General features: G+C 39.4%; 2 protein-coding genes across 2 annotated transcripts; one reads left to right on the top strand and one right to left on the bottom strand.

The window, feature by feature from the left end:
* Positions 1-84: 84 nt before the first annotated feature.
* Positions 85-2,642, top strand: LOC146482225 (BTB/POZ domain-containing protein 6-like). Its single transcript, XM_085107488.1, has one exon. It carries the CDS (start codon positions 780-782, stop codon positions 2,097-2,099), a length of 1,320 nt encoding a protein of 439 aa, XP_084963614.1. The 5' UTR covers positions 85-779; the 3' UTR covers positions 2,100-2,642.
* A 3,944-nt stretch (positions 2,643-6,586) lies between these two features.
* Positions 6,587-12,316, bottom strand: LOC146482224 (fibrinogen-like protein A). The gene is made up of 4 exons (XM_085107489.1): positions 12,194-12,316; positions 8,954-9,048; positions 8,476-8,774; positions 6,587-7,141 (listed from the first exon to the last, which is right to left on the bottom strand). The coding sequence occupies exons 2-4, from the start codon at positions 9,045-9,047 to the stop codon at positions 6,767-6,769; spliced, it is 768 nt and encodes a 255-aa protein (XP_084963615.1). The 5' UTR covers position 9,048; positions 12,194-12,316; the 3' UTR covers positions 6,587-6,766.
* Positions 12,317-26,789: the final 14,473 nt, after the last annotated feature.

The raw sequence follows: 26,789 nt of genomic DNA, 5'->3' as shown, positions 1-26,789 counted from the left end.
CTTGCTGGTAAGATTTTGAATTTTTAATATCTTCTGTCAAGATCCTGAATTTTCAACATATTGCTGTCAAGATCTTGAATTTTTAATATCTTGCTGTCAAGATCTTGAATTTTCAACATCTTGTTGTCAAAATCTTGAATTTTCAACATCTTGCTGTCAAGATTTTGAATTCCCAACATCTTGCTGGTAAGATCTTGAATTTTAAATGTTTTGCTGTCAATTCAACATCTTGCCGGCGAAAAGTTGAATTTTCAAAGTTAAAGCCGGTTCGATTCTAAGATGACAGAGCTACACAGACTCCCCTCTGCGTTTGTGGTTGCATGAAAACATAAAATGGGGTTTGGGAAGCCTACACAACTCCTATTCACATATTTGCCGCTTCCATCTTGGTCTTTTGACCAATTCAGCTTCTTAATTGTTTGTTTGCAGCGTTAAAATGATGATCTGGAGGATTATGAGTTCTACGTTTTATATCGCTCTTGAGGTTTCTGCTTAGCGACTGTCGTTCTTATGCAACTGGGATGATCGAAAATACCGGATTTTCATTGGCTATTTGAATTGTCGAAATTGTCAAATTGTCAGAAGAGAGACCGCTATATACCTGGATTCAAAACTTGCCATGTACAGAGCAATAATCGTGGTGAAAAGGTGTTCAAAATTCAATATGTTGCGGCAAGATCTTGTTATCACCATATGGCGATAACTTACTGCTGTAACTCACGAAGGATAACACGCCGAATTGGTGGCTCCATTTAATTTCCTCCACACTTGTTTTAGTTATGGCCTTCGACGCACGCGGGAAAGATTTTTGGCAATTAACAGGGAGAAGTACTATCCGAGAAAAATGTGAGGCCATTTTCAACCAAGAATTCTTGAGCGATGTTAAGTTTGTTGTTCGAGACTCCCAAGGCGGAAGTAAAAGGAAGAGTATTCCAGCTCACAAGTTTGTGTTGGCGATCACTAGTCCAGTGTTTTATGTCATGTTTTACGGTGAGCTGGCACAGACAAAAGATTCTGTCGAGATCTCTGATTGTGAGTACGAGAGCCTGTTGGAGTTGTTTCGTTTCATATACAGCGACGAGGTGAAGCTGAACGCGGACAATGTGCTGCAGCTGATGTATTTGGCGAACAAATACATGCTGCCTTCTCTGGCCGACAAATGTTCCTCTTACCTCCAGGGGAACTTAAGCGCGTCGAACGTGTTTACCGTTTTGCCAGCCGCACAGAAATACGAAGAGAAAGATCTTCTGGATCACTGCTGGGAAGTGATCGAGAGCAAAACGGAGGAAGCTGTGAAATCGGATGGTTTCGTGACAATCGAGAGATCGGTTCTGGAGGAAATGGCTGAGAACGATTCGTTGAATATCAAGGAAGTGGAATTGTTCAAAGCCGTCGATCGCTGGGCTGAAATGGAATGTGAAAAGCAAGGCCTTGTAGCAGAAGGCTCTGTGAAAAGAAGGATCCTCGGAGAAAGAATCGTGAAGGGAATTCGTTTTCCTTTGATGGAAGAAAAAGATTTCGTAGGTGCTGTCCTCGACTGTAACATACTTACCAAGAACGAAAGCTTTGACATGATGAAATATTTTAACACGTTGCTGACCATTCCAGTTGGGTTTTCTGGAAAGAGAAGGCGGATTGGTCAACGAAATACAATATGTAGGTTACGTAACTACCTGATGGGCTGGTTGTACGATGACGGCTTTTCTAATTCCATAAGTCTTTGTGTTGATAAAGATATAAAGCTGCACTCAGTACGTCTTTTTGGTAGCGAGAACGGGGAATATGAAGCGAGGCTATCGGTGCTTGATTATGATTATGATTGTATCGCAAATGTTAAAGGTAATTTCTTATCTAAGCTCATACAGGGTGAAATGGCAAATTATCACGGGTTTGAGATCGAGATAAAACCCCCTGTTACCTTACAAGGGAATGAGGAGTACTATATTATCGCTAACATAAAAGGACCTCCTTCGTGGTATGGGTTGAGCGGCAATCCCACTTTACAGCATTCTGGGGTAGAATTCGCCTTTAAAACCCACGAGGGGCATACTAATGTTTATCGAGGGCAATTTCCTGAATTTGTGTTTGCATTGGTCTGAGGAGGGGCGACTTAACATAAAGTTAGTCCTTATTAACGTTTGGAAAAAGATTAACATATGAAATTTTCAAAACGTATAAGTAGTCACTATTTTATTGCCCGTAGTAATGTCACTGAGACCAGTCTCAAAAATGTTTTTAATTACTTTTTGCCAATAAAACTGGGATAATTGTATAATTGCTGGGCTGAAAAAAACCCAGTATCCCCCATGCCGGATTTGGTGATTCAATCTTTCATTTAATGAAATTTACGATCCTTGAAAGGATTTTTTAGATGATTTGAGAATACAGTCGAACCTCCCGTAAGCGACCATCCATAATGTCAAGGATATGTGGTCGCTTACCAGAGGTTAGACCACGGGGGGGGGGGGGGGGGGGGGGGCTGGGGGGTGTCTAAATTTCGGGTAATTTACATATGGTAATTGCGGACACCTAACCCTTTTGCCAGTGCTTATCGAAACCTAAAGTAAAAACTTTTCTTTACAATGCCTGATTTAGGAGCAAACAGTAAACGGCATGTTTGTAATGTTACATTTCAAGCGTAACACATCAGCAACTTTATTTGTTTGTTTGTTTGTTACATAATTAACCCAGTTGACGTTCCTTATCGCCACAATTTTTCTGTTGGATAATACAAGGTTAAGGGAGTCATCACCAGTCGTGCATGTCCATGCATGCTATTAACAAGATAAGGGAGTTTCTTTCCTATAAGGGATTCAACCTGATTAAAGTTTATTTCAGTGTATGCTATGGTGCAAGTATATTTGTTATCATTTGTTTCAATGTCGGGAGACACTTCCGGTAGCTCCGGATGTGACATTTTAATACGGCATCCGCTGTAATGATGTGGGCCAATATGTTACAGTCAATTTCCGCCCGTGAGAGAAACAGCAGATTGTGTGTCTAGTGGTCACCTACGGGAGGTTAAAAACAATTGAAAATTTTAAACAATCATCGCTAAAAGTGGCCGCTTACGGGAGGTGGTCGCTTACGAGAGGTTCCATCTATAGTGATTTGACTTGAAAACTTTTGGTCTTTTGGAAAAGGGTCGCTAATGAGAGGTGGTCGCTTACGAGAGGTGGTCGCAAAGGGAGGTTCGACTGTATTTCCTTCAATTTTTTGTAGTGTGTACCGACTTTAAGAGCCGATTTCTGAGATTATCAAAAATCGGGCGTCAGTCGTGAAATTTCGAATTCCTTCATATTTTGCCCATATAATCTCTATAGTAGAGTATTTTCAAAAATAACGTTAAAAGTTTCGTCAGCGTATTATTTTTTTCGAAATCGGGCAAAGTTTGAAATACGGCAAATTAGCGTCCTTTCGGTCACGAAACTTACTGAAAATTACCCATTTTCATCTCGCTCGTAGAAAGAAACGCGATGTCCTCCATTAATGAAATGTTTACAAAATATAAACACATCCCTCTTCTTCATAATGCACTAGTTAAATTTAGATAAGCTTGAGAATTGCAAATGCTTCGGCCGTTAGAAGAAACCTCATTTCGGCAGTTTAAAAATTTAGTAAATTTCATCCAATTTCAACACAAAAGAAACCCAATTGTTACGTCCAGTTTGAATTTAAAATGAAGACATTGTTGAAGCACAACCTTTGTAGTTTACTGTGTTAAAATATTTCTGGCGGCAATGCAAAAGTACCCCGTCGAGAGACCAAAATGTGAAGGGTACTTTGACACGAGGAGAGCCTGTGAAACGAACAACGGCCGTCACGCTACAAATCAAGTCCTTTGTTAAATTATCACTTGCAACAAAGAATATGTTTTCTATAAGCTGTACAGAAATTGCTAATAGTAGCTTATTCTCTGCTGAACTTAGCAAGTAAGGTAAACCTTGCAAGCTGTCAGTGAGGCCACACCTGCATTTTATGTCTACACGTAGCATCTTCCTTGACTGCAAGACAGTCAAATTTTTGTCTTTCAATTTCAGATACGATACTCGAGAAGCACGAAAAGCCTGGAATGTCATTCGAGTTCTCTTTTCCTACTGGCTAATGTTCATGTGGCATAATTAAAATTATGCCACATAGACACTAGCTTGTTGAACATTAGCCAGTTCAAAGCTCTCAGTTAGTGAGAACGCCCAAATTTCAAACCAAACCCGAGGAAACAAAATGAGTGGAATTGTGCAGAGAGAGAGCGCTTTTAAATTCGGGTTCATGTTTTCGCGGTTCTCACTATTCTGGACCTTGGAACAGGCTAAGCTGCAAAATAGTCTTTTTGTGCGCTGGTCCGTCGTAGGATCATGTGCGGTCGTTTCTTCTAGGAAAATGTCTACTCTACTTGCTACTGTATCATAGATGGAACCTCCAACCATTAATGTTAGCATTTTTCTGTAGTTAGGAAACGCTATAGTAACTGTCCACTTCGATTTTGATATTTGCAAAGGTAAGTGCCATACAGTAGAAAATATAAAGTGACTGTTGAAAAAAGGGCACTAAGCTGTGTTCTAAACGTCCGCGAGTTCTCACGCGCAAGGACCCTTCCCCCACCCCCCCCCCCCCACCCCGCCCCAAAAAAATGTTTTCAAGCACAGGGAGTGTATATCTGGCTAGACCGCTGGTTTAGGAATTTGAAGAACTGCCTATTTACAGAGGTAAAATACGGAATTGTTTGTCGTTTGTTATTTGTTCGCCTTCGTAGCCGGCGTGGGAAGATAGTTCGGTTACCAGGTCACACGCGGTTTTGATCACGCCTTAGTTTGTCAGAGTCACGCAGTTACAAGGATTTCAACTTTTTCCGTTTAAAAAGAGTTACCGGCGTTGCAGATCAGATCACTGTGGTAAGTCCTCCTTAGCGAGCTTTTTGAATTCAGGGCTAGAATAAACTGCTAGTTTATAGCAATTTCATAAATATTTATTCTGCGATGCGACAATCACATAGCCGATCTCTGCTGTTAACTTCGACCTCTTCTAAGTGAATTTATACCATCTTTGCTTGATAATTCTAAAGTAATTGCCTTTCCTGTCTTAAACGCTCAAGCAATAGATGAATTAAAGCTTAGAAATACTCTGACTTTTGGTATTTCCTGACTGTTGTATTTTTGAAAGTAGCCGAAGCAGAATAATGTAAACAGTTTCCTATTACACAACAAACGGCAAAATGTGCCTAATCCCCAGTGACTTCTACATGTGTAAAAATACATGAGTTGACAAAATCATACAAAATGTTATCCTACTAAGTTCAGCAGAGAATAAGCTACTATTAGCAATTTCTGTACAGCTTATAGAAAACATATTCTTTGTTGCAAGTGATAATTTAACAAAGGACTTGATTTGTAGCGTGACGGCCCTTGTTCGTTTCACAGGCTCTCCTCGTGTCAAAGTACCCTTCACATTTTGGTCTCTCGACGGGGTACTTTTGCATTGCCGCCAGAAATATTTTAACACAGTAAACTACAAAGGTTGTGCTTCAACAATGTCTTCATTTTAAATTCAAACTGGACATAACAATTGGGTTTCTTTTGTGTTGAAATTGGATGAAATTTGCTAAATTTTTAAACTGCCGAAATGGGGTTTCTTCTAACGGCCGAAGCATTTGCAATTCTCAAGCTTATCTAAATTTAACTAGTGCATTATGAAGAAGAGGGATGTGTTTATATTTTGTAAACATTTCATTAATGGAGGACATCGCGTTTCTTTCTACGAGCGAGATGAAAATGGGTAATTTTCAGTAAGTTTCATGACCGAAAGGACGCTAATTTGCCGTATTTCAAACTTTGCCCGATTTCGAAAAAAATAACACGCTGATGAAACTTTTAACGTTATTTTTGAAAATACTCTACTATAGAGATTATATGGGCAAAATATGAAGGAATTCGAAATTTCACGACTGACGCCCGATTTTTGATAATCTCAGAAATCGGCTCTTAATAACAGCAATGCTTCATTATATTGACTGCCGTTCGGAAGTTTAGTGAAGATTCACCAATCTACAAATAACGCTGTCAACTGAGAAGCTAACTAATACTGAGAAGTTCTTCATTAGTGATTCTTATTAGTTCATTGTCACTTGAGATTTGTTTCCTAATTTCAGAAAGTAGTCATTGTATAATCTGAGGACATTTATGCTGACTTTGATATTATTTGAGTTGCATTGTGCGAGCTATGCCATGTTGTCGATCCCCAACAGAGCCAAAACAACTGTGCACGACTGTTTCCATTAGTCTTGAACACTAACCATGTCAGGCGCTGTGCTGCAATATATTTGCAGCGCTTTAAAGTCAATTCCATTTTTAAGTAACATAATGTTTAGAATGTGCTGACATTGAATGTGTTTAAAATCAGCCCTTAGAAATGACAGGGATACCAAACGTGACTCATTCTGGTGTACCTCTGTTCCGGCAGAAGGCCCTAATCTAAGCCAAAATGCTAGCTCCAATTTTCGTGAAACTGGAAACCTTATCTTTCATTTGCATGGTTAGTTTATGTTGTAAAAAATGGGAAAGCAGGCCAGCCACAAGCAATTGCAAAAAGACCGGAGACAATATCTTTAATTCAACCTCTTATTTTCCTTGCTAAACATTTTATTACTAAATGAATTACGTTTTAAACTGATTAAATGTATGTTTTTACTGTCTGTTCCTTTTTGTTTTCAAACAATTCTCAGTACTCCCTTCAGTCTACCCCACACCCATCACAAGCCCCCTAAGTTATCTCAGTCAACAGGTTTCAATTTCATCTCGCTGAATTTTAGACTCGCCGACCTAAACTTTCCCTTCAGCCAAACAATTCCAGGCCCGTGCGTCACTTCCTTTTCCAAGAATTTTCCATTTAGATTTGAAACCAGGCAGCTTTTGTACCACCAGCCTCCATGATACGAGTCAGCGCAGTTACGGGCTGCCTTGTCATTGTCCTCGTCCGAGGTTGAGAAGGGCATGTGGTTATGGTACTTAAGCGCATCGCCGGCCGAACCTTCGTAGCCTTGCACGGTGAGATTGTACAGCGAATTCTCGTCGCCAACAGCAAATGTTTTGTACGTGGCGTAGGAAGTGGCATGATTACCCTTCTTACTCCGTTTATCTGTGGACACCTGCAACAAAATAAAGAAAGTTTTCCTTGTCTCCTGAGCGGTTTATAAAAGCGAATAGGTGTTTTATTGGGAAATCGAGAGATCCAATTTAACAATCTTTGCAAATCAGCATTCAGTAATTACACTATACTACATTGTTTTTGTTATTGTTGATGAGCAGTTTTCTGCATATGCACTAAAAATATATATAACTGCAGAATGGATGAGGAACTTGTAAGGTTATTGGGTTCATACAATAGGCAGACTTCTATAAATGCTATTTAAAAAAGGAATTGTGGAGCTCCGCTTTAAGGTTTGGCTAAATATCATATTATATCAGGGAAAATGAAGTTTTTAACACAAACGTTTTTTTTTTTTTTTTGATGTGGTTAAAATATCCTTGTAACTTTTCTTTTTATGTATTTTACTCAAATGCCGGTTTTTATTTTGGAATTCATGTCTAAGAGAATGATCATCGCAGTTGTATACGCAAATTAAAAAGTTGCGAGAAAATTAAAGCCAGAAAATACTTACTGATACTACAAACAATCTTTAGAAAGTTATCTGAATGTGTTGGTTTACAAACGTTTTTTAGTATAATTGCATAAGCTGTTTGTTGCGATATTTTTTAAAGCTTTTGCAATGACGGAAGAGCAAAAATCCCTCGATGAGTTGTATATAATTTAGCCTCAACCGGACTCTACAGCGTAACTGTGTGCCCCAGCTAAAACAATCCCTTAACTGACTAAGCCAAGCTAAATTTTCGTTCAGTTTGTTTCAATACTATTATTGACCGCAGGTAAAATGCTATGCGATATAAACAGAGAATTTTAAAGAATGTTTGTAATCTTCACCAACCGCTTTTAGTCTGAAGGGTAAAGGGCGGGGAGTAAGACTAGAATACTGTCCTTTTGCGGAGAAGTAAATTGAAGTAAACTGATGACGAGTTGTTTTGAAAAGTCCAAATAGTAAGTAGTAATGTACTGTTTTTCTGTAACTCCTGCGTTAACATACGGTTTGATTTCGTTTCCTATTACACAATTATACAAGCCCGGCCCAATCTAGACTGCAAGCGGGCTCTCTTTCGCTCGAAAATCCGCGTGGAAGAACGACGCAAAAAACTGAGCAAGCATGAATTTCAACGCGAGAGTCGCTTATACCGTGCTCTCTCAATTGCTTCCCTGCGGTTTTTTTTTAGCTAAAGAGAGAGTGCTTGCAGTCTAGGACCTATCTGTTAAGAGAATAAGAGTTTAACCTGAGTACTCATTTCCTTAGTTTTCAGTTGAACCGCTTCTGTACGGTAATACTAGGTTCTATAGGTAGTAGAAACATTTAAGAGTAGTCATTCAACTAACCTCTACACGCAAGCTGACAGCTCGATTAGCGGTTAGGCGATGGAGTTTATCATTTCCAAGCCAGAAGCTTGCTTTGAAGTTTCCAAAACCTTTTTTGTAATCATTCCAACTTCGGGAAAAGCTGATGACTCCCTTTCTGCCTTTCTTTTTCTTCTTCTGTTCCTCTCCTATCCTCCTCTGGAACACAGTCCATCCGCCGCCATCTGTTTCCATGTCGCAATAAACTTTAAAAGGTTTTTTGCCATCAGGGTTAATGGAATACACCATGCTTTTTTGGCCTTTAGGGATCGTTGAACAGTCTACAATTGATGAAAGGCAATGTTAAACATATAAAGATCAGCAGGTGAGAGACAAGAGAACGATTCGAGGAGACACCTTTATTTAGGGACGAGAGGACACGTTTTGCCATGCCATTTGAATGGGAGGCCGCTTTGCAGCCTTGCCGGCTTTTAGTTATTTAATTAAGGCAAGTACTTACCCCCGTATATAATCTTCGCGGAGCGCCGACCAGCCATAGTTAGGCCAATTGCCGTTGCCATCAATGTTAGTAACCAAAGGCTTGTAAATGCCATCCTACATTGATAAAGAAGGTATTAAAAAAAGCAGTTTACACAGACACATTTTCTGCTACGTGATAGCTTAACATGATGAAGATCGTAATGGGTATCGTTTTAATTTGTGTTTTGTACTTTCGTTTAGTATGGAGCGGGTAAAATAAAGACGTTTGAGTTGAACTAAAGCCGATTATTAAGGCCATGTCCACACGTATCCGGAAATTTTTTTTTCCGCAAATATTTTTTTGCGGATGCGAAAATTTTCGCGTCCACACGCAGCGTATTCGAATCGTTTTCAGCCGTCCACACGTATCCGATTGTATCCGGAAATTTTCTGATTTGCTCTAGTTCGCAGTTCTAAAATTCTCTCTCCATTCTTCTTCGATCATTGTGCCACTGATAAAATTGTCCCACCATGCGCTTGTCCTTCTTGGTTGCATCCAGAATAACAATCTCAAAACATCCTGTCGATCTCTAATGTATTGGTTGTGTAAATTTATCGCAGCTGCATTTATCTGAACGCATGATATCAAACTAGAAATCAGAGCAACTAACAAAGAAGCTATAACCCGGCTTGCTGTACGCCATGTTTGTTTATAATGCTCGCCGTGAAGACTGGATCCAAGAGAATGACGAAAGCGTATTCAAAAATTTCCGGATACGACTGTCCACACGTATACGTATTCGTATCGGATAAAAAAATTTCCACTCTGGAGAGCGTTTTCAAAAATTTCCGGATACGGCCGGAAAATACGCTGGATACGTGTGGACGCAAGCCGTATTCGTAAAAAAAAATTTGCGTTTTCACAAATTTCCGGATACGTGTGGACGACACCTAAAACTGACTAGATTCTGTACATTGGGCCGTTGTTGCACGCATTCTGATTGGCTAATGGACATTCGTTGTGGGGATGAGTAGTATGTAACTATAGATAACTGTTTTTATGATTCAGTTTTCAATGCTTACCCCCAGTAAATTAAAGTTTTTATTACAGGATATATAACTATAAAGGATTTTTAACTCTTCAACGAAACTTCAAAAGTAAAGCTTGAACACTTCACGAAGAATGGTGTCCTATAATTAAAAATGCTTATCTAAAACAGCTCCGTGCCAACGTTGTTTTGGAACTGATCCTCCAAGACTTCTAAATCCTACTGATATTATTATTACCTGTTAAGTTTTTTTTTTTAATTAAAATTCGCCCCACTTTGGTTCAGATAATGACAATCGAAGAGTTCTATCTGTTTATCCCATTTTGTCAAAGAAACGCTCAGTAGGCTTTTTTACGATATGATGTATACGAAAACAAAATCATTTTTTAAACTTTTCGCCGAGAGTTATTTGGCTGCTAATCGGGAACACATTGATGGCTCTACCTTCACATTTTACATGACTTTTTGGACTTTTATGCTGTTCTGAGAGTTAATGTTGAAACCCCGTCCACCTTCTTTGGCGTCAAATGCAGTTAGGCTTTTAGTTTTACTAATCAAATCTAATATTATGGCTCCTCAACTGTGGGTAACCTTTTTGTTGTTAAGGCAACGGTTGCTCGTGCGGAAAAACGCTTTCTTAAATTTAAAGTAGTCATTTTGGATGTTAAGGATACACAACTCTCTATTTCGGTGGAATATCTCTTTCAGTGAAAGCAGTCTTATTACCTCAAAACTTTAGCATTTTGCAGGGACATCAAATTCATCTCTTTCTTCCCCATGTTGGTTTAATGCCTTTCATTCGCCGGAAAGAAAATTCACTACCGTTTCAGCCTCTCTGTCGGTACTTCGGCAATTGCCATTGATAAAACGTTGGAGACCCGGACAATTACAAAACATCGCGGTCAAATAGCTGCTTTTATAGTAGAGATGTACAATCCCTCTGGGACAATTTGGGAATCTTGAATACGTGTGGTTATGTGTTCAGCAGTTTTTAATAGCCTAGTAGAATTTTTTCAATGGTGCTCAAGGACGGAATTATGCCAATAGTTCGTCCACGCGCATGATCCTTTTTGCCCCCGTCTTTATACAATACGAACTCTAACCAGTCACATTGAAGATGTTTTCCCTCGTTCGTCCCAGAAGGATGATGCGTTTCTAGTATAAAAACGACCAACTTATGTCAAGTCGTAAATGTGTTACAGCCAGAAATATCACTCCAATTTTCAGCCGTCATTTCTCCATCATTGATGGCGACTTTTTTTAAAGTTGAAGCTCTCAAGAACGATCGCCAACGAAGGAATTAACTACCTCAAAAGTGCATCTGAAATTTTTTCACTCGTTCTTGCTGCTATTGTTTTAGCAATTGCTACTGCTTTTCAACTGTGTTCCTCATTTCTAAAGTGATATTTATTCGGTTATCAAGCAATGAACAAATTTCAAATGCAAAAACCACTTTCTGGTGAAAAAAATAAAGAACTCAGCGAGGATTTGTACAAACAATGCAACGAAATCAAGGTCTGAAGGTGTCTATCAGAGCGGCTCTCGCTATATGGGCAAGAAAAATACAAAGCACAGGATTTTGACGACTGAAAGAAAACAGGTATTCATGTCGCAACATGCAGAAATTCATTTAAAAGATATGCTAGTGGAATTGAAACAGTTGTTGAGACAACGGTGGGTCATGTGAAAAAATGCTTCCTCAAATTTGCTTTTCACAAGGACAAAAATCCCCTAAGTAGAGGTCGATTAAATTCATTGTTTCTCCTAGCGGAGAGTTTCTGTGAAAGTAGATAAGGGAAAAGGCCGCTTTGTTGTCAGTCTCAGTCACACTTTGCACTTGCATTGACAAATCGCCTTTTAATTATTTTCAAACTATAACTAACCAAAAAACAAATTGATGAATAAATGACTGAAAAACGTCAAAAAGTGTTTTTGGTCTTGCCCCCTTGAGGTAACATAGTCTTTTAACGCGAACCAGCAAAAATAAAAAGCGAAATATAATGTATTTCTTGTCAGTTTAAGAAGCAGTGACACTAATATTGATTTATATGCGAAGAGACTATGTAAACTTTTACGAAATTAAAACTAAAATATCGGTATTGCAAAGTGGTTTTCGATCGGCAAGGGATGAGGTGCAAACTGATTTTCTCGCTAATTTTGTAGCTAATTAAGGGAGCAATTTCTTAAAGGTTTTACGCATAAAGATTTTAAGATCTGCAAAAAGAAATTACCTGTTAGGTAACCAGAGTGTGCTTTCTACCAACCAAAAACGGCTTGCTGACAAGATAAAGTGATCCCGGCGAATTTCATCAGATCGACTGGAGCAGCGAGAGATTTCCGTGTATTTAATAACGACTTGTTTGGACGTTTCTTGGCGGGGCTTCCTGATTTTCAGAACTAAATTATAAATCACTGACTGGCCAATGCGGTTGCCATTAACTATATCATTCAGAATATAGTCGCTTTCATACGATTATAGTTGGATAAATGCGCATCGCGGGGAGGAGGTGGGGGTGGCAGACGGCGGAGTAGCAGGCCGCAGAATTTTGAGGGAGACCCACACAGACAGCATGCTTCTTTCTATATGTATAGTTCTCTACTAATATGTACTTCAAAATCGTGTAGACAGGTTGCTTATTTATTTATTTATTTATTTATTTATTTATTTATTTATTTAGTTCTCCTAGTTCTCCTAGTTCTCCTTTTCTTTTTGGATACCAAGAGCACTTGCTAAGTTCTGCTTTCTCCGCATAGTTTTAAACCGCGCAAAAATATCGCTGTATTAGTAAGCACCACCGATAGGAAACCGGAGTATCTTGAGAAGCGCAGAACGTATGCGCAGTAACAAAAGTAGTAAAGTTAAAAGTCCATTGAAGATAAATTCAGACAACGAAGTTTGAACGCAATCTGTGAAAAATAAGCGATGCACTTAGAGCAAAGATAGAATTGCCAATCTTCGGGAATTTAAAAAGGAGGTGAATTAAACGTCCGTTCAACTTGTTATCTAACCAACTGAGTCAGTTACGCTATCAAAATCTTTTTCCAGCTCCAAGGTAACTGTGGTCAAACGTCAAGAATAAGTAAATTCAGTTGTTGATATGGTTTTAACTTTGAGAAACTTTTTTGCGAGTCTTTAAGTTTACTAAGTCATTTGTGGGTAAACTCAGAATAAAAAACAATTCATTGCCTTTGAGCTCACAAAGTAAAAAAATCCTTAAACTTTTCTTATATTTTAAGTTTGACGTCGGTCAGCCCCCAGCTCGTGTTGACTGTGTAAGGTTGGCCTTTGGAAGGCAGATTTCTTCAATAATCGTTTACAAGAAGCGTAGTAAACACAGAGTAAAGTTTAAAAAGCGTTACCGTCGAGATAGCTTTCGAGAACCGCAACCGCAAGGCAATGGATTTTGGCAATCCCCCCGCAGATTAAGAAATTTTGCAGCCCGAAGACGCACACAAGCGGAATCTTCTGTAGAATGAGACGTACGATCATGTTTGTCACGCAATGAGACCGAGCGCGCAGGACACCCAACAAAACTAACAACCAGATTATTTTTATTCCGCGGCAGTTTGTCTGCGTCTACCGACTTCAAGCTTAAAATCCCCTAGCTGACATGGATAATAAATCTGTTACCAGTTTTTTATCTTTTAACATGGGATTTTTTAATACAATTTTTTTACAATGATATAGATTCTTTGTACGTCGTGCACGTTCACTGGACAGAATGGTACCACTGGTGTCAAACGGGCACACCCTTTCCAGCATGATAACCCGGCCTTGCCTGATTTTATCGCTGGGACTAAAACAACAAAAGAGAGCCGCATTTAAAGGTTGTGACAATTACCTCAGTTATTTCTTTGCGATAAGAAAGTTGGCGCGTTATGTAAGCTACGCTCAAATAAATCAATCGTTTATTAAAGTCATCTTTAACATTATTCAGATGTACACCACCAGCATTTAGCGAAAGCTATTCGAGGCGGGTAGTGTAACACGGGTTGTGTAAGTGGTGTTAAGAAAGAAAGAAGATAGAAAAAGAAACCCTTTTTCTGAGTTTTTCGCTAGTTGCTACTCAAAACTTTCTCTTCTTGGCCACTCGCTATTATTCGGCTTTATCCTGCAATATACCTGCCGCCTGAAGGTTAGCCTAACAGTGGTATAAATGCCACCAATGCTTTTAGCACTCAGCTTGTAAGGCCAATGAAGAACAAACTTAAAGCAAAAAGCAGATAAGAGCCCGGAAAACGAATCTTACTGCTGGCAGATGCAGCCTAGACAAAGTGACTGAATCTTTTTCATGTAAGGCTGTTTGCGATGAATTGATATGTCAGTGACATGCTAAAAAACAAACAAATGTCCTTTAGAAGGACAACATTTTCAATGCCCTCTGTAATATCAGCTAGGTTTGAGCTACACAGTTCCATGTGGCCAATATTTCCGGATTAATAGCAATTCTACAGCACTCGACAGTTAAAACGGTGGAAAATGGACAGCTCGCGGGGATGAAATTTGGTATTGACTAGCCAGATTGTGTTTTGCAGTGTGGAGAGGAAAAGTCAAACTTAAGCTTAAAACATTACCTGCGCTGCAGGCTTTGTCGAACTGGGCCCAGTTGTTCAAAGCCCAATTAAGCTTATCCCGGATTAACCTGAACTCTGATGCAAGTTTAAGTAATAGTTGATAAAGACTCGCCCAAAAGATTTTTGTCCGTCAGTTTTACCTGAGACTTTTCTTAACCTTTAGCTTGAAATTAGCCTTTTAAACATTTTAAGCGAGCGTTAATCACCTTTCGAACAACCGCGCCCTGATGTCTAAAAGTTACTGGAAATCCACTGCATAAAAAAGTTAAAGGATTGATTCTCAATTTCTACTTAAAGTTTTCGTGTTCATTTAGGAAAACTTTTGGTCTGTCTTAAATTTTTGTCTTCAACGATAATAGTCTTCTGTCTTCTGAGTCAAGATCGGGCCCGGGTCATGACGTTTTCCGAAAATAATTTCCGGTATGACCTCGAATAATGTAATGTAATGCAATAGATAAATAGGAAATATAAATAGCCCTGAATAGCGCTTGAGTAAGATATTTTCTGCCCCTGTCATGACGTTTCCAGAAAGAAATTTCCGGTATAATCTCGAGTACCGTAAAGCAATATTTCAATTGCAATGGGAGGATAACTTTTAAAATCTGTGAAGCGTATCAAGGGAATACGGAGATCACGCTATCTTTGTGACTCAAACTATTCCATCAGCTAGTTTTATTAGATAGTAAAAATCTGCGAAGCATGCAATGGGAATAAATGAGACCACACTGATTAAGAATGCCGCGAAAATGCCATTAGGGGCATCTTGTTGTTGAAGACAAAAAGCTTTCCTAAATGAACACAAAAACGTTAAGTAGAAATCGACAATCAAACCTTTAATTTTTTTATGATGTGGATTTCCAGTAACGTTTAGGCATCAGTTCGACAAAGTCTGCAGTGCAGGTAATGTTTCAAGCTTAAGCTTGACCTTCCTCTTCGCACTGCAAAACACAATCTGGTCCGCAGTCAATACCAAATTTCTTCGCCGCGGGCTGTCCATTTTCCATCATTTTAACTGTCGAGTACTTCTCAGAACTTATCCTTTCGATTAGCTGCTTCAAAAGGGTTAATTTTCTTTCTGTCAACAGCACATTTGAATCTGAAACATTACAACAATATGGTCGCTTGCTCCTTCTCAGTTCCAGGTACTTGACGTGACAATAATAAAAAAACCCATCCGACATACACCAAGATATTGATTCTGATTGGACCGCTTTCGTTAAAGACAATAAGGATAATAGGAGACAAAAATATCCCCTCTAAAGGGAAAACTGAATTTGATACATGTTCAACGAGTAATAATTGAAAGATGCACATTTGCGACTACGATGAAGAAAAAAAGGAAACTCCATCGAAATTTCGACACGGTCTGCCCTGAGGGCATCCGGCGTAATAAAGGACTACTCGTCGTCTAGTTGAAAGTGTGATGATTACAGCAAACTCGATGTTACGCGCCTCGTTGGCTATTAGCTTAATAAAAGCTAATATGCCTCAGTTTCAGTTGAGGATGATATTATATTGCGTTAGGTAATCCACTACCATTCGCAGACAAAAAAAGACTTTTGTTAGATTTCAAAACAAATTTTAGCTTTTCATCAAAGAAATCATTTGAGCTTCACTGCAAGGGATTCATAACGTGCTGACTGAAACAACTGACTTCTCAACCTTAGAGACTAAGAGTTTCCGGCATTTTATCTCCAGTTTCTTGCGTATATAAAGAAAGTAGAATAGCCCCCTCCCCCCTCCTGGATGAAATGTCGGTTTATCTTTTTTCGTCAGGTTGCCGTTGCAGTTTCCCAGGGTGGGGAGAGACAACGCAACTTAAATTTTCTCGTTGAAGGAATAAGGTTTAGCTGTTCTATTTCGCTCACATCCGACAGTAGATGAGCCCCCAGCGGGTATATTAGTGACGGGGACGTGCGAAGACCTTTTTTGGGTTTGAAATTCTCGGCTTGGGACTTTTTTGGGGTTTGAAATTTTCTGGTGGACTTTTTTTGCCCTTACGATTTTGGCGAGGTCTTTTTTGGGGATTGATGAAAATCGTTCCCTACCATTCTTGATTTTACGGAAAACGATTTTACTAACAAGTTTAAATCATGCAAAGTTTTTGTGCATCAAGCATTTTATTATTAATTAGCAGAAAACAATTTAATGTATTAGATGAGTAACCATAGTTTGTTCTCGTTTGAGTATTTAAGAGGGAATGTCTACTAAGACCGAGCGAAATCATAAAAAAGTGGCACATGATGAAAAAATCAAAACTCTGCATATTCCGTCCAGAGATACTCCATACTAGTTTTAAAAACGTGGTGGGATTTTTTTCCTGAAATATATTTTTTAAATCGGAAAAAATAGAAAAAACGGTGACGGCCCCTCGTGGTTTGAAAAACACCCGAAATAAACATGGTTCACACCTTCTCGTAAACTTCGTTCTGTTCAATTCGCATCAAAGAAAACCCAGTTTTCTTCTTGAAAATTTCCTTTTGAAGTGTTTATTAAGTATCTGAGTCCAAAAATACTTCAGTGGATGAATTTTCCTGGTCATGAGGAGCCACAAAAAATCTCAAAAATTCGCTCCCTCCAAGTTCTGAATTTGGCGCACCCTTTTAATAGAAAATTTCGCGATCCGGTAAAATACTAAAACCCTTCAAATTTAGAATTATAGATTGAGGAAGTATCGCTCTAAAACCAGGTTTAAAAAATAGCTTCGGGCTTTTTACCAGCGCCGAGCATTAGCGGTCTCAAAAGCACGAAAATCGCAATATAAACGTGTAAACAAACTGCACATGACTGCAACCAGTACGAAGAGAAACTATTGAAATTTCATGTAGTTTACCTCGGCATTCGCCTTTAAACCACCAGTGAAAGGTCATGTTTTGCTAACTGCAATAAGGCATTGTCTAAATAAGATATTTGGTTGTGTTTGTATCCTTTCATTATTATATAGCCATCTTGATGTGTGAAGTCAACAAGAGAAATTATCATCGCTTATTGCGATGGAGCGACAATAAACTCAAATGACTTACCATCGGACCACTTCTTTTCGACTTGAAGATCGTTTAAAATGGAGATGAGTTTGATTTTCTTTGAATTTCGAAACGATTTTTTTGTTTCGAGCTGTCGCTTCGAGATCCGTTCGCAGGATTTACTTGAAGCGAAAGCGCTCGTGAATCAATTCGACTCTGTTTATGGCATAAGTCACGTAATAAAATGTCACGCTTTTTTAATTCACGTGACGTTAGGTTTGACTATGTTGGGTGAAAAACACACGGGAAACGTGTGTCCTGACATGCTGAAAACAACAACAACAACAACAACAAAAAAAAAAAATTAAAAACAATGAAATCTTTACCAAAGTGTGGACAGGACTGATGATTTATAGCCGAATGTTTTTATCATCTATACACGCCAAAAGGACTGAGCCACAAAGCAAGCCTTGCTAAAGTATGATACTCTGCATTTTAATGAGGTGAAACCTAGGGGAACACTTTTCTTGTTAGAACCAATAACTATTTAACGCCTTGGTTTTCGCCTTCGTGCAAAAGTCACTACGGTCTCATCCCTGACTGTTCTCTTGAGGATGGGACAAAACAATGTTATCAGCCAGAAAAAAAATCACTCCTCACTGCTGACATGCGCATCCTTGACAAAAAATAAAAAAATAATAAAAGGAAAAAAAAACTAGTACATTTCTTCGTTTTTTATTTTTTGTTATTATTATTGTCATTTGCTTCATATTTTATACTGTCAATCAATTTAGTTTAACGTAGTTCTGCTATTGTACAAATATTTGTCAGCTATATAAGCGTATGTCCCAATGTAAATTTTCATTATACCTGAAGACGGCTGGTTTAGCCAGCCGAAATATAGTAACCTTTAACCCATAATTCTACGTTGTATCGATCTCTGCTTCTTTTATCATTCTAGATAGGATCTGAGCTATGCTGACATGCGAAGGAATATACAATGTTTACTGAATCGCGCACTTTGGTTTTCGGACAACCAAAACTGATAACAGGGGCACCCAACGGATGGTTTCGGTAAATTATCTGTTCGAATTTTCACCTCGAACTTTCATGATATGGAAAATTTAAGGCCTATTGTTTTCGGATTGATGAAAATGTCGTTTCGGGGAAAAAAGGTCAGCTAAGATTTACGGAAAGGAAATAAGACCTAAGGTTTTCGAGAAATGGACAAAAATGCCCTAGTAATTTCGAAAAGACTGAAGTTCCCCTAGAATGGCCGAACAGATAAAAATATTATAGCGCAGCCTAAAATGAACCTACAGAACTTTAAAGGCACTCACCAGATAGCCTAAAATAGCGTTTCAAAGGATCTAAGAGAAAACTGTCGTTGGGTGCCCCTGCTGATAACTCTTCAGGTCGCTCTAGGACGTCGACCCTTGCAGCATCTTGGTTGATAGAGCGCCGGTATGTGGGCCTCCCATGACGATGTAAAGATATTTGCCTTTGCTTGCTTCACAGTCAATGCAAACTCCTCTTTAAGTTCGTTTAGCACATCAACGGTGTGCTGCGACATCAGAATGTTTATCACTAGAGAGCTAGCGACGCAGCGTGTCTGGTGAACGTATTGCGCGGGACAGGGCGCCTGTCTCATTTGGTGTTATTTCTTGGCATGTACCTGACAGGAGCCACCCCTTGTCCACCATCAAAGTTCGTCCGCTCGCATTTTTCAATGAGCGTTTTAGCTGAGATCTAATAGGGCTGACGTCTGTAGATGCCAAGTATGAATTTAGTGCGTCTATAGGCCTAAATGTAGCTCCTGATGTAATATAATAAAGTTATTTTATGTTCTGAATCTGAACTGTGCAAAAGGACAAGCCTTTCACACCTAAATTTTAACTCTTACTATCGTTTCACACATACCCTGTACTATGAGTAGAAGCCCCCCCCCCCCCCCCCCCTAATCCCCTCGGCTCGATCCAATGCTTGCAGTTTCTCGTACTGTTTTCGCTGTCGCCTCGGTAGCTTCCGCAATAGGCCTGCGGTCACGGCATATACCTATGCAAAAGATTGCTAAGCTCACTTATTGATTTATGTAGTGATTAGTTCAAAGTTCAAAACACCAGCGACGAAAAAGACAAATACTAGTCACGTTTGGGTTATACCCCCACGCAGTCGCTTTTAGGGGAGCAGGTAATACGATGTCCCCTAAAATGATGACTGGGTCCAGGCTACGTTTGGATTGCACTGTTTCCAACTTAAATTGCCCCATTCATTCGCAAATCAGTTACAGAGGAGGCCAGCGTATATGACAAAATTAAGGTGTACTCAGTACACCAGTTTCAAGTTGTCGCAATAAAGCTAAAGACTCCGACTTGCCTATCCCACGGTCTGCTTTTCTCACCTTGTCAGTATTGCAGTATGTTAAGAGAGCCCATGCGGATCTCGTCATTGGTTAGCACTGGCTCTGCACCGGCCAATTTCCCACTGACATGGGATAGGTTAGACTTTCTCAAAGTCCGTTTTCGTGGGAGTCCAGTCAGGCGCTCAGCTCACGACTCCGTCGCCTTGTTGGTCACTCTTTCGGTGCATAAGAAGACGACTTGTGGCAAGTCTATAATGGTCTACACAGAAATGTAGACGAAGAGAGAATCACGCGCGCGCTAAGATAAGAGTAAACATCACTTATTCGAACACTGCTAGTGTTGTCCCGCCTGAGAAATTTCACGAGGTATGCATTAAAGGGCCCTAGCCAGCCACGCCTATATATGTTTATATGCGAGAGTTTGGCTATTATATTTTATTCAGAGCATGTCGAAATGAACGAAATCACTGTGAAACTACTAAAGATAATGACACATACTTTCAAGAACACAAAGCAACAAGATTTTGCTTCACATGCAATATCAATAATTTTGATGGAAAATCTCCAGATTCCCGGAACAATTTTGGCTTGCTCCCGAAACAGCGTTTGTTAGAGTTGTCACCCCCCGTGAAAATAGCGGAGGCTGACTAGGGTCCTTTAAGTTTATTGTTGTCTTAACGGTTTTGCACTAGAGTTGCGCCAACGAAAGATTTGAACGGTTTACTAAAACACTTTTTTTCTGCTTGACCACCTTGTCAGATAATTGAACTAGCATCCGCAAATCTCACAAGCTGATTTCACCCAGTCACGACCGAAATGGCCGTTAGAATGATTGCAATCATCAGAAAATTCTTTAAACGCGGCGTAAATACAAAAAACTACAAGTGTTTTATAATATATAAATTTTGTATATTTGGTAATTGTTTCAATCAGAACAACGGCAGTGTTTATAAGAACACAACAGATCATTGTAACTAAAATAAACACATTTAAAAAAAAGTGCTACAGATCAGAGAAAATTAACGATTAAACAGAAAACTGAACTTTTTTAAAGATCTTATTAACGAAGAATTGATGCACCCAACCCTTTTTCAGGTACTGTTATCATCAGTGATCACGGAACTCTTTATCTGTCTGTATATCTTTTATCTTGTTTATAGCTGTTATTTATGTTGGCAAACCGACACATGCGAAAAGAACGAACGTCATTCTGGTTGAGAAACTGAAAAAGTTCTCGTTAATTCAAAATTTTCTTATATCACCTTCTACCGGTATCTGTTCAATTTCCTCTCGTTAAAACATCATTCAAGTAATTATCTTTGCTGAATAAACCATTCACGCACACGCCATGACCGTCGTGAAATAAACAACCTGAATCGATCACTCGTGTTCACGGAGAAATTCAAAAGCCGCGTTAATGCGTGAACAGTCACGTTTGCATGTTCCGTGAATAACTTTAAAGGAACTAGTTTCAGGCGCCCTGATGTTTGGATTTTTTTTTTTTTTCGATTTTGGCTATATGTAAGAAAAACCAATCAAGCCGTTGCGTGACCGAAACAAGTACAGTCAAAAACAGTCGAAGACGGAAGATTATAAAGTCCGGCGGTTTCTGAAATGACTGTGGAGAACTTTAAAATTAGATATTGCTGTTAATATTTTCTATGAGCCGACAGAGTTTTGTTACCGTCAAAGGATTTTTGCCCCTTCAATTGGCATTTGCCAAGTGACGTGAATGCGATAGCAGAAGTCATTAGTCACTGAAGGAGATCAATTATCAACCCTTCGAGCTATGATGGCTTTGTGTGGTACATTAAGCCAAGAAACTGATACTTAGATGACATCTTATTCAAGGTGAACCAAATATGAGCTTTCTGTTGTTTGGTCCATCGTAATATTGAGGGAAACAAGAAAAACAATAAAGTCTTAGTTGATTTTGACAGAAACAGCATGTGTATCGCTTACAGTTCTTGTCAGATAATGTTGCAATTATCGGGATTTTGAGAGCGTTAGTTCTCAGCGCTGATAGAAAGCCCGAAACTGATTTTTAAACCTGGTTTTAGAACGGCATTTCGTCAATCAAGAATTCTAAATTTCAAGTGATTCGGTGTTTTACCGGGTAGGGAAACTCTCTCCTGAAAAAGTGCGCAAAATTAAGAATTTCGACTGAGCCAATTTTAGTAACTTTCGATACCTTCCCCATGACCTTCAAAACTAAAGCAGAGATCTATTATTGGCCTCAAACGATTCGTAAACACTTCAACTGCACATTTCCAAGCTTAAAATGAGTTTTTTTTTATCGATGCGAATTAAACAGAGCGAAGTTGGGAGAAGGTATGGGACACGTCTACTTTGGGTGCTTTTATAGACACTTGGGCCCGAACAGATTTTATTCAATTTTTCTGGGTTAAAAAAAGAATTCCGAGAAATCAAAACCACCACATTACTAGAACTACCATAGGGTATCCTTAGTCAATTTGTGAAGGACTTTCCCTTTTTATCATGTGCCACCCCTCGCTCGGTGTTAGTAGACATTCCCTCTTAAAGCCTTATTTTGTGATATAAAAAGAGACAAGATGTTCCCGTTTTTGGTTTTCCTGAACAAACATATATTGCACTCGACTTTGAAAAATGACTGCAGTCTGCCTAAAGTTTTGTGACAGATGCACAAGGAATGAATATAGTCGGACGCATGAAATATCTCGCATTCTCTTGGTGCTTTGTACTTTTATTGTTTTTGATGCTTAAAAAATTTGGACTTTTTTTGGGTTATCCTTAGCGTGACGGGACTCTTTTTGGGTTTCAAAATTTGGCCTCATTCGCACCCCCCCCCCCCCCCAACTAATAAACCCGAGTACCCCCCCTGGGGATGCGCCTGCAGTGTAGTGATTGTCACTTCTGTCTTGGATGCAGGAGACTGAGGTTCTAGTCCTCGCCCACTAACCATATTTTCACAAAATATGTTGTATCTTGCTTTTACCTAATTTCTTTGTTCCTTTCATATAACAGATCATTATAGTGATCCTATTTAAATAATCGAGTATTTTTGTTCAGCGACTATCGGTTGATAGTTGCCCTGCGAAAATTTGATGTTCTTATTATGGCTTACTTGCTAATTTTAATTTTCAAATTATCAAAGAGCACATACTGAAGTAATAATGCCCATCGCCAATTACTCAATGTAATTAAATTGTGCATTTTCAGGGGTGTCAGTAAAACGCGGGGTCGGGGCCGGGGCCGCGGTCGGGGTCTCTTTTTTTTTTTCTTTTTTTTTTCTTTCCAACATTACAGGTCATTTGTGGGTCAAATAAGGATTAAGGCTAATATAAAAAAGTTAAGTCTCTAAAGCTTACTGAGCTTAGGATAGGTCATCGGTGACAACACTCTATGCAGTTCCGTATTCTGGCAGACATTGGTTCCGTGAATTGACTACCTTTTATTCTTCTAATTGAAACGAAATGGGGCAAAAAATACAAGGTACGATACGATATATTTCCTTGAACTAACAAACTCTTGAACTAGAATGTGCATGAACTTACTATGAACACCCCCGCCGCCTCCCTTGATCGTACTCGTTTGTTACAGTCAATCCATGTCACGCGTGACTATTATTTCTGAGAATAAAATAAACATGCGTTCGAATTCCTTTGTAAAGCTTGGCATTTGAATGGAATGTGGAACATTTCTCTGGAAATCTTTTCGAAAAAGACGCATTAACTGACAAAAAGTTTCAAAATACTTGAGAGACAATTGTTATTCTTGAAATACTTGTGCTGTAATGAAAAGAAAAATTCATAGTTTTATACCGTCAATAAACTAGGGAAATTTCTACGAGAACTCTGAAATCTCTGCCGACATCAAAACTGACATGTAAATAGGCCTTATCACCGTTTTCGACGCCATTTTGACGAGTAGGCAAACAGGCTTGAAATAACAGTGTTTGTATGGAAATCCGATGTCAAATAATTTTCATAAAACATCGCTGCTAAAAAATTCATGAATTGCATGGAAACTTTTAACACTAGGAAAAGGATTTTAGGGGAAAAAAGTGGAGGGATGTAACTGTGCCAGAAAGCGTCCAGTCGTGTTTTGAACTTTCCATACATTTGTCTGTAAAGCGAACCAGCCGTGAACTGCTACTAAATATAGTTCGCGGGAAAAAAAATACAGGAAAATGTATGCAAAGTTCAAGAATAACAATTGTCTCTCAAGTATTTTGAATCTTTTTTTTTTTTTTGTCAGTTAATGCGTCTTTTTCGGAAAGATTTCCAGAGAAATGTTCTACATTCCATTCAAATGCCGAGCTTTACAAAGGAATTCGAACGCATGTTTATCTCATTCTCGGAAATAATAGTCACGCGTGATATGGATTGACTGTAACAAACGAGCACGATCATGGAAGGCGGCGGGGGTGTTCATAGTAAGTTCATGCACATTCTCAGTTCAAGAATTTTTTAGTTCAAGGAAATAGTTGGCTTCACACTAGAAGCTAAGTTAGTTTCAAGTAGGCACTTGATTCAAGTGCACTTGAAAATCTCAAGTCGCACTTTAGAAAACTTGGCTTCACACCTGGTGACAAAGTATACTCTTGAAGCACAAGCTGTCAATCATCTTTCGCGGTAAAATCAGAAATGCGATTGCTCGCCGGGAAATCATGGAGCCTTTGCAACGGAAAAACGTTTTATGTTGTTTACTCTTTATTTTGTCTTTAATTTTAACCCAGAGAGCTTTAACATTGCAGGAAATGCATAGGTTCCTTATTGTTTACGAGAACTTTGCGACAACACAAAAGAACAGGCGGCATCTTCTCTTTTTGTCGAGAATGGTTCAGCAACGTGGTTTTCGGCAAAGAAATCGCCACAGGGTTTGGGCATGGCCTCGTCCACAAAATTGGTTTAGACTGCTTTTAGCTAACTGCGACATGGATCCGCTTTGGAAAATGCATTTCCGCGTGACTCGTCCAACGTTCAACGCCTTGTGTGATTTGGTACGCGGAGACCTCAAACTGCGAGGCGTATCTCCAGCCATCCATTTTGATTTTTTTTGGATTAATTTTAGTTCACGGCAAAATGTTTATTTGTCCTGGCACCGCAGCACATGGCTTTCAGTTGGTTTCCCTTTTCCTATTGGTCAAGTACGTTCTCAAGTGTGGTGTTGGCCATACTTGGCCGCGTACTTCGGCTTCTTTGAACTACGAAAGTTTCCATGGTCACTAAGTAAAGTTCAAGTTGGTAGGTTTTACCCCTTCACACTCAAAGTAGGTTTCAAGTGCACTTAGATTATACTTACAAGGTCTAGTGTGAAGCCCCCAAATATATTGTCTCGTACCTTGTATTTTTTGCCTCATTTCGTTTCTTAGAAGAATAAAAAGTAGTCAATTCACGGAACCAATGTCCGCCAGAATACGGAACTGCATCGAGTATTGTCACCGATGACCTATCCTAAGCTAGTAAGCTTTAGAGACTTAACTTTTTTATATTGGATTTAATCCTTATTTGACCCACAAATGACCTGTGATCTTGAAAATAAAAAAAGTAAAAATAAAAATAAAAAAAGGGACCCCGACCCCAACCCCGACCCCGACCCCGACCCCGACCCCGACCCCGACCCCGACCCCGACCCCGACCCCGACCCCGACCCCGACCCCGACCCCGACCCCGACCCTGACCCCGACCCCGACCCCGACCCCGACCCCGACCCCGACCCCGACCCCGACCCCGACCCCGACCCCGACCCCGACCCCGACCCCGACCCCGACCCTGACCCCGACCCCGACCCCGACCCCGACCCCGGCCCCGGCCCCGACCCCGCGTTTTACTGACACCCCTCGGAAAATAATAGTCACGCGTGACAATGACTATAACAAACGAGCACGATCATGGAAGGCGGCGGGGGTGTTCATAGTAAGTTAATGCACCTTCTAGTTCAAGAATTTGTTAGTTCAAGGAAATATATTGTTTTGTACCTTGTATTTTTTGCCTCATTTCGTTTCTTAGAAGGATAAAAGGTAGTCAATTCACGGAACCAATGTCCGCCAGAATACGGAACTGCATCGAGTGTTGTCACCGATGACCTATCCTAAGCTAGTAAGCTTTAGAGACTTAACTTTTTTATATTGGCTTTAATCCTCATTTGACCCACAAATGACCTGTGATGTTGAAAATAAAAAAAATAAAATAAAAAAAAGAGACCCCGACCCCGACACCGACCCCGTGTTTTACTCACACCACATTTTCAGTGATCAAAAAAATTTAACTCAGACTAACTTCTGGATTAAGATTTTGAGTTTCCTCAATATTCGTTTTACTTGCTGAGAGAGTTGCGACGCGGTAGTCTCTTGTTGAACTGAAAAGCAGTAACTGACGAAGAGCTGTATTGTTCTATTCATAAAGTGCCCGTTGCTAGGCATCAATCCGAAAATACAATTTCAATATTAGATGCGTTCCTTCAGGCGCTCTATTTTAACAAAGAACACAAACTGGAGTAATAATTCCCATTGCGAATTACTCAATGTAATTTTAAAAGAACATTAAATTCCAAGGGGCAACCGTCAGACCGATGGTCCTAAGACAGAAGTATTCTATTGTTTTTATCGTTCATCACTCAATTTTCTTCCAAACAGAAGTCATTGAGACTGGCATTTCAAATTTGCAGATCACCAATTTGAAACTTTAAGGCGAAAGGTTAAAATGGTCAGAACAAGGTGAATGAACAGCATACAGGATAAAATGCCATTAAAACAGCTTGTTTGTTTGTGAACTGCAAAGATAAATGGGAGATGTTTGCACGGACGAGTCAGTATCCATCCGTGCATTTTCTCCCGACGGACACTATACACTGACAGTATCTCTCTTGGATGAACCCTACCACATCACGTGATCAATTGAAACCAATCAGTAGTAGTCAACTACAAGTGGAAATATGGCTGAC

This window comes from Pavona decussata, unplaced genomic scaffold (genome assembly GCF_977016875.1).
Source record: "Pavona decussata unplaced genomic scaffold, jaPavDecu1.1 SCAFFOLD_47, whole genome shotgun sequence".
Taxonomy (NCBI): domain Eukaryota; kingdom Metazoa; phylum Cnidaria; class Anthozoa; order Scleractinia; family Agariciidae; genus Pavona; species Pavona decussata.
Note: the sequence above shows the minus strand (reverse complement) of the source record. Positions and strands in the feature narration are given on the sequence as shown.